Source organism: Erinaceus europaeus, chromosome 3, assembly GCF_950295315.1.
Source record: "Erinaceus europaeus chromosome 3, mEriEur2.1, whole genome shotgun sequence".
NCBI lineage: Eukaryota > Metazoa > Chordata > Mammalia > Eulipotyphla > Erinaceidae > Erinaceus > Erinaceus europaeus.
Genome location: NC_080164.1, coordinates 19,702,141 through 19,714,286, shown reverse-complemented (window position 1 = coordinate 19,714,286; position 12,146 = coordinate 19,702,141). Strand labels below are relative to the sequence as shown.

Here is a 12,146-nt window from a genome sequence, read left to right as displayed (position 1 = left end):
GGAAGGGGAAGGGGAAGGGGAAGGGGAAGGGGAAGGGGAAGGGGAAGGGGAAGGGGAAGGGGAAGGGGAAGGGGAAGGGGAAGGGGAAGGGAAGGGAAGGAAAGGGAAGGAAAGGGAAAGGAAAGGAAGGAAGGAGGGCCGAGTGGTGGCACAAAGGTTACAGACAGTTCGCAAGGACCCAGATTCAAGCCCCTGGTCCCCATCTGCAGAGGGAGAGCTTTGAAGTGGTGAAGCAGGGCTTGCAGGTGTCTCTCTGTCTCTCTCCCTCTCTATCTCCCCCTTCCTTCTCGGTTTCTGGCTGTCTCTATCCAATAAATAAAGATAATCTTTTTTAATTTTTAATATTTTTAATATTTATTTTCCCTTTTGTTGCCTTGTTTTTTATTATTGTAGTTATTATTGATGTTGTTGTTGGACAGGACAGAGAGAAATGGAGAGAGAGGAGGGGAAGACAGAGAGGGGAAGAGAAAGAGAGACACCTGCAGACCTGCTTCACTGCTTGTGAAGCGACTCCCCTGCAGGTGGGGAGCCGGGGGCTCAAACAGGGATCCTTACACTGGTCCCTGCACTTTGCGCCACCTGCACTTAACCTGCTGCGCTACCGCCTGACTCCTGATAATTTAAAATTTAAAAAAAAAAAAGAAAAGAAAAAGAAAGAAGGAAAGGATATGAAAGAGAGGAAGGTAGAGAGGAAACAGGCTGCTGAGGCCGCTCCCAGAGCATTTGGATTGTAGGTGAGCAGTGGGGTTCAGACACCTGCGCTTCTCTTTTTTTTATTTTTTTTTTGCACCTGTGCTTCTAACAAGGTTCCAGGTGATGTGAATGCAGCCCCCAGAGACCTGCAAATTAAATCCCACCTGGAGTTCCCCATTTGGGCTAGTGCTGCAGTCCCCACCCCCCTAAATGAGGAAACTGAGGCTGGGAGAGAGTCAGAGGCCCTTCCTCCCTTGAAGTCACACAGTCTAGAAATCACCCCAGCTCCTGACTTCTGGGGTACAGCCTCACTCATCCAAGATGTCAGGTGGGCTGTTTATTCAGGAAGCATTGCTCCGCCCGTGCTACGCTCCCTGAGCGGGGAGTTCTCCCCCATTCCTGTAGCCCCTAGACCCAACTCGAACCCAGTGAACACACATTCTGACCAGGGAACATGGACTGAGAGGAGGGACAAGAAAAAACATTACAGCAGCGGCTCATCCCAAGCTGCTTCTGGCAATTTCCAGTGAATTGGAAGCTCAGTGAGCACTTCCCCACTTCAGTGGCAGGTGTATGGATTGATTAGCTGGTGTTTCTCAGGCGTTGGCCAGACTTTGTTTACAGGGTGCAGGGAGGTGGGGGATAGCTGAGATCCTAGCGAGATGACTCTGGTCATGAAACGCCACCCCTTACATTCCTGGGTCCCCCAAGTGCCAAGGCCTGCCTGTACTCCCCTAGTTTCTTTCAGAGCTGGGTCCTGGGGCTACGGTGCACCCAGCCACGGCCCGCTGCCCAGGTGGGCTCACAGGAAGCCAGTCTGTGGCCTCCATGCTGGAGTCACCCCCAGCAGAGGCAGTGTGCCCACGTCCTCTCTGTCCCCTCCTGCAGCATCTCGGGCTACGGCGCAGCCGGTGGCAAGGGCGGAAAGAACACCATGATGCGCTCCCATGGCGTGTCCGTGCTGGGCATCTTCAACCTGGAGAAGGATGACACGCTCTACATCCTGGTGGGGCAGCAGGGGGAAGACGCCTGCCCAAGCGTAAGTGCCGGGCAGGACCCCCAACCACAGGAGGGGCCCTCCCTCCAGGCCACTGAGTGGGAGGGACATTGGAGCCTTATCCCCCACAAGGACCACAGCCAAGGCTGGTCCCACCAGTGACCCCCAAACCACAGAAATGGTGAGCGGGGCGAGTCGAGCCCACTTTCTCCCCCACCCCCTCTGTCCTTGCTCCGTTCCCTCACAGGACTTAGTCAGTCCTGCTCCTCCCTGGCCACACCTCAGCCCGGGCCTGTACACAGCAGAGGGAACATCTGACAGACACAGTGGCAGTGGCCACTTCTAGGGAGGGGGCCGCAGCGAAGGGCACGCCGTCTGTGATGTCTGATAGTGTTGTTCTAAGAAGCTTGTGTTCATTTATTATTATTTGTGACTCAAGAACTAAAGCAAACCACCAACAACAAAAACTTTCAGTGCCAGAGCTTTGATTCCACCCATCTTGGTGGACTCTTACTCCCTATTTTATTTTATTTTATTAATTTCAGATAGAGACATGGAGAGAGAGGGAGAGACTACAGTTGCACTCTGCCACCCATAACCTTCCCCTGGAGCTGTACTTGGGGCTCCCATGTGATGCCAGGGGCTCAGCCCAGGTCACTAGACCTGGTAAAGTGTGTGCACAGCAGGTCAGCTAGCTCCTGCCCCCCCCACACACACACACACACATCTCCTTGAAATTTTCTAAATGTGGACTCAGAGTTGGAAGGCACCTTGGCTCACTCCCCATCTTACAGCTGAGAGAAAATGGAGCCCACAGAGGCAGTGGGACTTAGGCAAAGGCCAACACTACAGAGGGGTCTCTGGTCTCCTGGTCTGGCTGGACTGCCATCTTGGACCCCTTTCCTACTTAGAGCTCACCCTTTGACCAGCCAGAGGACCCTCCTGGGAAGCCCAGACAGCCTGTCTCCAGGTGTTGTCCTCTCTGGGGTGTCCAGTGGTCAAAAGGTCCCATAGAAGGAGTTAAGAAAGCCTGCAGGGTCTGTAGTGGCAGGAGAAGTCTTGGGGGGGAAGGGGGGCAAGGGAGGTAAGAAAGCAGCAAACAGTACCCCCCACTGCCCAAATCTAGAATCTCAGGTGGAGTGCACCTGAGGGCCTTAGTCCCAGAGATCCAACTACCCTCCCCTGCAGCACTACCTCTATGGGGGGGACTGCGGCAGGAGGGGGGCAGGCAGGGGCTGGTGTCCTGGGGCAGGAGGGAAACTGAGTGGGCGGGCTCTGTGGCTGTGTGGGTGGAGGCATGGTTTGGTCTGGATGGTCTAGATGGGTGGAACCAGGGCTGAGAGACTTTGTTTTGTGTCCCTTGTGAGTTAGAGGATGGCCTGGGTGGGCGGGGCCTGACTGAGCCAGAAGAGTTCCACCTCCAGGAACTTAGCCCAGGTTGGCCTTGGAGGACAAAAGTGGGAACAAGAGCTGCAGAGAAGGCAGTTGAGGTCCACAAAGTGATCTGTGACAAAGGGCAGTCTTACCCCTCCAAACACACCACCACCCCCCTTTAATCCTCTTTCTGGGATTAAAACAAAACAACAGAAGAAAACTCAGCAGGTGCAACCTTGGGCATGAGAAATGTCTGCACTCCAGCTTTTATTTAGCAACTATAATCAGGACTTTCCAACCTGATATCATACATTGAGCCATTAAGTTCCAGGCTGCTGTAATTTTCACAGGAATTTATCGAGTGCTAATGTAATTCTTTCAGCTAAGCAGAAAGATTGCATGGACTTCTGCAAGGGACTTTTACTTGATTGGATTGTAATCAGTTATGTCTTTTCACAGGACCAGCTCTCTTTTTTTTAATTCAATTGTAATCTCCTTGTTGCTCTGGGTTGCTGCACTTTATCATTTTATTAATCAACCCACTTGCTCTAACTGTGGATGCCCAGAGCTCCCTCAAGATGCAGGTTCTGGGCAGGGACAGAGGGGAGCCCCCTCTGCTGATTGGGTTGGGTACAGCAGGGGCTGCAGGGAAGGGATTCTTTCTTAGCCTGTTCAGAATCGCTGGATCAGAATGAAGATGCTGTTGGTGGACACTGCCTCGACCTCCCACCCTGGGAGGAAACAGATGGTGTGCAGAGAGTGTTGACTACGCACTTAGAGCTTTGCTGGCTCCCCCACACTTCCTGTGTGTGTGGTCACACCTGTCAGGGCTCCGGTTGCAGGAAGCCATACCCAGACTGCTCCTTGCAGCCCTGCCTCTCCAGAGCTTTCCCAGCCTCATCTGGTGGCCTGACATGGTTTCTCAACGCCAGCACTATTGCCATTTGAGAGCAGATCATGGTGCATGCACAGAGGTGGGAGGACTCCTGTGCCCCATGCACTGTTGAGCAGCCCCTCACCCTCGGGCCACCAGATGCCAGGAACATTGCGATGGCAATACAAAAAAAAAAAAAAAGAAGAAGAAGAAGAAAAAGAAAAAGCATTTATACAGTTACAAGCAGTCTCAAGGGAGAGCCAACACAGGGTTTTGGATTTTTGTTTTGTATTGTTTTAATTTTTTAATATTTTATTCCCTTTTGTTGCCATTGTTGTTTCATTGTTGTAATTATTATTGTTGTTGTTGGATAAGACAGGGAGAAATGGAGAGAGGAAGGGAAGACAGAGAGGGAGAGAGAAAGACAGACACCCGCAGACCTGCTTCACCGCTTGTGAAGAGACTCCCCTGCAAGGTGGGGGAGCCAAGGGCTCAAACCGGGATCCTTACGCCAGTCCTTGCACTTTACGCCACCTGCGCTTAACCCGCTGCACTACCGCCCTACTCCCTTTTTTATTTTTTTAATTTTTTTTTTACCAAAGCATTGCTCAGCTCTGGCTAATGGTGGTACAGGGGATTGAACCTGGGACTTTGGAGCCTCAGGCAGGAGAGTCTCTTTGCATAACCATTATGCTCTCTCCCTACACACACTAGACACCACAGGTTCTGTCCCACCATGACCAGCATCCCCAGGCAGGTGCTCTGAGGGACCAGCCCACAACCAGATTGCTCAGATCAGATATTTAGTGAGTAGCTACTATGTACTGGCCACTGATCTGGGAGCTTGGGATGTACCATGAAAAAAAGTTTGCTGTCCAGGACTTCACATTCACAGATTGGGAGGAGGGGTGGACAGACTGACAACAGCAAGTAAATAGTTCATCAGCACATCCAACAGTGGAAGAAATGTCAGGGTGAAGGGAAGGGGGAGCCTATTTGCCAGACTTGGGGGAGGGGGGTTCTGATCAGGGTGGTGGTGCGGGGGAGCCAGCTGAGAAAGTAGCAGCTGAGTAGAGCCTCTGGAGAGCTGAGCGCTACAGCCAGGGGTGATCCTGGGAGGCCAGCAGAGCCAGGCCCTGGACTCTGGACACTGCCACTGGTGAGGTGGAGGGGGGGTGGGGAAAGGAGTCCAGGAGATTTACACATCAGAAGGGGAGATTTACACATCAGAAGGCTCCCGCTGACTGCAAGGTCAGGCCCAGGAACTGGGGGGTGGGGGGGGGGCATCTCAACAAAGAATTCAGTACCCAGCAATGTCATCATAGCCTGGCAAGTTAGCTGGCCATTGAGGCCAGGATGGTGACCTTGGAGGAAGGATGAGCTCTGGTCACATTGGGGATGTGATTCCCCAAAAGGTTTCCTCCTTCCTGAGCTGAGGAAGTGAGAGAAAAAGGGACTGAAAGTGGCCCCAGAAGGGAATCATGGAATCATGGCCAGGCTGGAGGGACAGCAGGCATGGGGCTCTGCTCTGTGTGGGACTCCTGAGTGCTGATGTCTGGCCCTCTCTCCAGTGGGGATGTCCGTCCCCTAGAGGGGGACACAGGTCACTGGGGTTCAGGAGAGATGTCTGGAGGGGTGGACTTACAGCTGGGAAAAATGAGCATAAATTCCAGAGAGGAGGAGGAGATTGCTCAGGGCTACAGACTGAGAAGACCCAAGACCAAGCGTGGGGACCCCTACTTGGAGAGATTAGGGAAAAGAGGGACCATCAGAGTGCCCTGGGGGGACAGGAAATGGGGGAGCAAAAGGCAGAAGGAAGGACACTGCAGGAATGACTGCTGTACTCCAGGATACCAGCATGAGGTGCACTGGCCACCTCACCCCCAGCTTGAAGGGGGCTCCTGTGTAGGGATGGTGGGGTGGGCAAGGGTCTACGGCTGACCCCACCCTCCCCACTCCACCAGGCACTGCAGAGTCTCTTCATCATAGGACACCCCAAGCGTGTGTTGGGGTAGGGAGGTACTGCTGTCCTGCACAGGAAAGGAACCCCATGAATCCCATCAGTCCCAGTATGGAGGGAGCAGTCCTCGATAATATGGAGTAATCAGGGCCAGGCAGCAAGGTCACTCGGGAAGGTGACTCCCACAAGTCTGGGCAATCCTTCCAGACTGTTCTCTGCACTGTGTGCTCAGCTTTGCCCAATGCCCCTCCCCCCAGCTCTGTCCTTGTTGGGGGGGGGGGCACTGTCCCCAGGCTGCCAGATCAGGGGCTCTGCCAGCATCTCCCCTAGCCTGGGGTAGGGGAGCAGCAAGCATGTGGGGAACTCAGAGCCTTCCACCCACACTCCATCCACTCTGAGAAATATCAAATTATTTCCATCATTAAATCCAAAATGCCATAAAACAAATTGCATCTCGGCTATTTATCTGGAAATTTCTCCAGTGCTCGCCGGAGGTACCCGTGAGTGCTCCAGCGTTGAGATGGATTGCTGAGGCCCCTGGCTGGTTACACCGTGGCATTCGCTGGAAATTTGATGTTTTATTGGCCTCTTTCCCATTAAATGAAAGAAAAGTCTTTTTCCTCCGAGGTCAGACCGATATTTGGAGGGTTCATCGTGGACACAGTGGAAGCCGAACAGGAGGGCTGTTGCTGGAGACAGCCGGCTCTATCCAGGGATTCCTGGGGCCAGCAGCACAGCCAGCACGGGCTACAGGTGGCTCAGTGGGTAGAGCCCGGGATTTGCATGCATGAGCCCCTGGGTTTGGCCCCTTGCACCATATATATAAGAGCTATATATTGGGAGTCGGTTGGTAGTGTAGCGGGTTAAGCGCACGTGGTGTGAAGCACAAGGACTGGAGTAAGGAATCCAGTTCGAGCCCCCGGCTCCCCACCTGTAGGGGAGTCACTACACAAGCAGTGAAGCTGGTCTTCAGGTGTCTATCTTTCTCTCCCCTTCTCTGTCTTCCCCTCCTCTCTCCATTTCTCTCTGTCCTAAGAACAACATCAATAACAACAACAATAATTACTACAACAATGAAAAACAAGGGCAACAAAAAGGGGAAAATAAATAAATATAAATTAATTAATTAATTTTAAAAACATATATAGACTGTGTAGGCACATGTGCATGTACGTGTGTGTGCGTGTGTGCGTGTGTGTACGTGTGTGTGTGTACGTGTGTGTGCGTGTGTGTGTGCGCGTGCGTGCGTGTGTGTACGTGCGTGTGTGTGTGTGTGTACGTGTGTGTGTGTGTGTGTACGTGTGTGTGTGTGTGTGTGTGTGTGTGTGTGTGTGTAAGAAATCTTTGTGGCCAGGGAGGTGGCTCAGTGGGCAGACCAGGTCTCCCATGCACAAGATGCCCCATATATGTCAGGGTGATTCCCCAATGATGCTCTATCTGTCTCTGTCTGTCTGTGTGTATCACTAAAAAAAAGTAAATTGATCTCTTTTAAAAGAAATTTCTGGTCTGGGGAGACAGCATAATGATTATGCCAATGACTTCTATGCCTGAGGCTTTGATGTCCCAGGTTCAATCCCCAGCAACTCCATAAACCAGAACTGAGTAGTGCTCTAATAAGAAAGAGAGAGGAGGTGGGGGGGGGAAGGAAGGAACTGAAGGAAGGGAGGAAGGAAAGGCGCTGAGTAGTGGTGCACCTGGTTGAGCAGACACATTACCTAAACAGGGACCCAGGTACGAGCCCCATTCACAGGGGGGAAGGTTCACAAGTGGTGAAGCAGTGCTACAAATGTGTGTCTTTCCCTCTCTCTCTCTATCTCTATCTCTCCATTCCCTCTCAATTTCTCTGTCCCTATTCAAAATAAATAAAATTTAAAAAGAGCTTTAGGGGCCAAGGGGTGTCACATCTGGTTGAGCACACATGTTATAATACACAAGGGCAGGAATTCAACTCCCCTGTCCCCACCGTAGGAGAAAAGTTTTGTGAGTGTTGCAGGGTCTCTTTCCTTTCCTCTCTCTCTCTACCACCCCTCCCCTCTCGATTTCTCGCTATTTCTATCCAATAAATAAGTAAGATAATACAAAAGAGACACAGAGAGAGCTTTAAAAAAAAAAAAAAAGGAAGGAGGATCCCCACCAGTGCCCCAGGGACTCCCAGCTGGCCAGCTGCATTAGGAGCAGCGTGGACCCAGGAATGGCTCTAAAGTGTGGGCAACAGGCACTGATCCTGTTCCCAATCCTCCAGGGGCAGTGTCCTAAGTCAGTGCCCCCTCCACTGCCCCCTTCGCCTTGGCTCTGCACCTCGGGTGTCACAGAGCTGCTCAGGCGCAGAGACAGCGCCAAGAGGAAGGGCGCCAGGGGAGGAGGAGCAGCCAGGATCAGAGACTGCCCAGCGCTGAGCTGGGCCTGTGAGCTGACCCTGTGCCATAGGCCCCCATGGACCTCGGGCACAAACCCAAGATGCTTTGTGTGTTTCTACAGACAAACCGACTGATCCAGAAAGTCTGCATCGGCGAGAACAATGTGATAGAAGAAGAGATCCGCGTGAACAGAAGCGTGCACGAGTGGGCGGGAGGGGGCGGCGGAGGGGGCGGTGCCACCTACGTGTTCAAGGTGAGGTCCCAGTGCCAGCCATCCGACCAGGCTTCTGGTCCCCGCCCCCCAAAGAGAAGGAGCCCGAGGCACTGAGGGAGGGAGGGACAGGGAGGACTGAAGGCCTGAAGAGCAGGTTCCCTCTGGCGGAGGCCCTGCCCAGTGGTCCCCGGGACTTAGTGGCCCCATCTGTGTGCCCCGCAGATGAAGGATGGCGTCCCAGTGCCCCTGATCATTGCAGCGGGTGGAGGTGGCAGGGCCTATGGGGCCAAGACAGACACCTTCCACCAAGAGAGACTGGAAAACAACTCCTCCGTTCTCGGGCTCAATGGCAATTCCGGAGCCGCAGGTAAAGCCTCGCCCCCAGCCCACCCTCTTCTAGAACTTTCTGTGTAAGCTGCAGCCGAGCCCTCACCTCACACCTGTGGGAGCCCGGTCTCTGGGGCTCTGGCTGTTGGGGAGGAGGGGAGGCTGCATCTTGGGGACACAGAAGCCACCTTGCTGCCATGGGCATCAGGGAGAGAATGAGACAAGTCAAGGAGTGTGGCCTGCAGTGTGCGGCCTAAATGCACTCAGACTGCAGTGGAGACGGAAGGACTGTGGGCAGAGCCAGCTTTCAGGCCCCAGGCCTCACTGGGGACCCGCCAGGCTCAGGTCTGGAATGGGAAGTTGACTCTGGAAGGCCTGCAGGACACGACTGTGAGATAGTTCAGCCAGGCTCAAGCCTCAGCACCACCGCGGAGCACCGAGGCACCAGACGGAGTCCCAGTGCTGTGATGTCTCTCCCTCCCTCCATATGCACACACACAGGAAGCAAAAAGAATGGGGCTGCATAGTGGCTCCCCTGGTCGAGTGCACGTATTATAATGCGCAAGGACCCAGGTTCAAGCCCCCCAGTTCCCATCTATAGGAGGAAAGTTTTTCAGGTGGTGAAGAAGCGGTGCTACAAGTGTCTCTGTGTCTCTTTCTATTTCCCCCTTCCTCTCAATTTCCAGCTGTCTATATCCAGTAAATAGAGATAATAAAAAAAAATTTTTTTAAAGCAGAATGAAAACAAAATCAGCCCAGGGATAAATGGGATGGCACATGTGTAAGGTCCTAGAATTACAAACATAAGACACAAATAAGAAATAGCAACTGAGACGGGGCAGGGAAATGGCCAGTCAGCAGCCATGAGACGAGAAGAAGGGTTGCTGTGAGCCTGGCTCTCCAGGGCCTGATTCCAGGGTCCTTCACCACAGCTGTCTCAGGCTGGTGGTCAGGTTGCTTGATTTAACTTTTTAGCTTTATAAATCTTTTATTTTATTTTATGTCATGTTATTTATTGATAGAGCAGTGAGAAGTCAAGAGGGAGGTGGGCGGTAGAGAGGGAGAGACAGAGAGACGCCTGCAGACCTGCTTCATCAGAAGCTGGGCCCCTGCCAGTGGACAGCAGGAGCTCAAACCCCAGTGCCACCACCCGGCCCCCAGTCATATTTCTTTTTAGTTTGACTTTATTCAGAACATGTCACTGCTGGGGCCCTTTTTCACTCACATAGGGACATTACAGCACCAGACCTTCCTCCCATACCCAAGCGCAGCATTCCACAGATCTCAGGCATGTGTCCTGGGAGTCACTGTGTGGGGTGGGGGGCAGGTCTTTGTCTGGTTTTCCACCCCCCCCCATTGCCTCTAGTCTCCCACAGACTAGTCTGACTTACGGTAGGAAAGTTTAGTACAGTTTTATTAAGTTCACTTATTTGCTTATTCCTGAATGATTTTTTTTTCTCATGTGAGAGAACAGAGCACTGCAGGCTCTGGCAGGTAGGGGTGTGGGGTCAGAGCCCTGGGCCTGGGGCAGGCAGGTCGACCTGGACACTGGTGGCCCAAGAACTTGGGAGGTGGGGGGGGAGTGCAGGTCATTTCATACCTTGTGAGGCTGGGAAGTATTGAGTGACATGCAGGCCTGAGGCCTCAGCAGTCCACAGGCTCAGAGAAGCCAAAGACCAGTGCCCCCCCCTTCCTCTCCTCTCCCTCCCCTCTGGACACCCTGGAGTCTCGCAACCCCTGAGCAGGGAGCCAAGTCTCCTTGCTGAGACTTGCTGAGGCCAAAGCGGGTCTCCTGGGAACAGCGCACCCTGCTGGCCAGCCAAGTCTGCACCCCCCCCACCCCCACCCCCTACAACTGACCTCTCTTCCCACAGGTGGTGGAGGTGGCTGGAATGATAACACTTCCTTGCTCTGGTCTGGAAAGTCTCTGCTGGAGGGGGCAACCGGAGGCCATTCCTGCCCCCAGGCCATGAAGAAGTGGGGGTGGGAGACAAGAGGGGGTTTCGGAGGGGGTGGAGGGGGGTGCTCCTCTGGTGGAGGAGGCGGAGGATATATAGGTAAAGATGATTTCTGTTCAAGGTGTCCCTCCCCCTGTGTCCTAGGCACCCCTCCCCGCCCTGCTCCTCCCTCACTCCTTCCACCACCCTCTCCTGTGGTCGGGGGTCCCCTGCACGCCTACCCGAGGTCAGGTGTTGGCTTCCGAGCCACCACCCTGCCTCCCGGGACTCCTGGCCACCAGATCGACCCTCGTAGCTCCTGATCTTCCTGGAGCCCAGGCTGCGGGTGTCGCTAAGCGCCCCCCACACACATGAACACACATGTGTGCTGGCATGTCTGGTTTTCACCAGCTGGCACTCAGCCAGACTTGTGGCTGCCCCTCCATTCTCCTTGCCCACCCAGTCACCAGTTTGCAGAAGGGTGCCCCCCATCCTCCAGAGGGCGCCACTGCCCCCTGCACTCAGCCTCCTTGGGCTGCACCCTGTGTCCACCTTCCGGAGCTGGACGGTGGCCTGCCCCCACCCCACAGACAGGCAGGGCCCTGCATGCCTCCCCGCCTCCCTTCCTCCCCCTTGTCTGGCTGTGCGCTACTGAACCCCTTGTGTGAACTGCATGCCCCCCTTTCGAAGCCCAGGGATGGGGGAGGTGTGGGAGGAGCCCGGGGGAGGGGGGACCCCAAACAGCCCCACCCCACCGAAAGGAGGGACAGGAGCCTAAAGGCACAGGGCCACACCCTCGACATCCCAGCACTGGCCCCTGCCCTGGCCAGCCCCTGAGAGGCCCCCCAGGAGTCTGGGGAGACACTGCTGCAGGGCCTCCTGCTCCTGGGGTCAGCACCCCCACTGAGGGGAGGACAGCGTCCCCACTGGAGGGGAAGGGAGGGGAGGGGCCCACCTCAGGTCTGCAGAGCCCAGCCCAGCCCCTGGCAGCCCCTGTGCCTGCAGCCTCCCTTCCCTGCCACACCCAACCAGGGCCACTGTCCCCCCTACACACATGCCCCACCCCACCACTGTGCCCTGCAGCCACCTCCACCTCTGCTCTGCTCTGCCCTCCCCAGGCGGCAACGCGGCCTCTAGCAACGATCCCGAGATGGATGGGGAGGACGGGGTCTCCTTCATCAGCCCACTGGGCGTCCTCTACACCCCGGCTCTGAAAGGTACCCCTCGCCTGCCCAGGCTGTGATGCCTTCACCGACAGGCCAGCATCCTGGTGTCCGTGAAGGGCACAGTCCTGTGTCCACCCCCACCTGCAGTCAGTCTGCCAACTCACGCTGGCCTCCTCCTTCCCCAAATGCCCTCTGTGCAGACAGGGTGGGCTGAGCGAGAAAGCCAGGGTTTAAATTTTGGGGACAG

At 54.6% G+C, this 12,146-nt stretch overlaps 1 protein-coding gene across 1 annotated transcript in view; it reads left to right on the top strand.

Annotated features, from left to right (window-relative positions):
* ALK (ALK receptor tyrosine kinase) overlaps positions 1 to 12,146 on the top strand; it is a 739,964-nt gene that overhangs the window by 709,657 nt on the left and 18,161 nt on the right. Inside the window, exons 12-17 of the mRNA XM_060188423.1 lie at positions 1,405 to 1,489; positions 1,582 to 1,732; positions 8,377 to 8,508; positions 8,692 to 8,836; positions 10,671 to 10,853; positions 11,852 to 11,950. Of these exons, the coding sequence (XP_060044406.1) occupies positions 1,405 to 1,489; positions 1,582 to 1,732; positions 8,377 to 8,508; positions 8,692 to 8,836; positions 10,671 to 10,853; positions 11,852 to 11,950 (795 nt within the window). The remainder of the gene's footprint in view (positions 1 to 1,404; positions 1,490 to 1,581; positions 1,733 to 8,376; positions 8,509 to 8,691; positions 8,837 to 10,670; positions 10,854 to 11,851; positions 11,951 to 12,146) is intronic.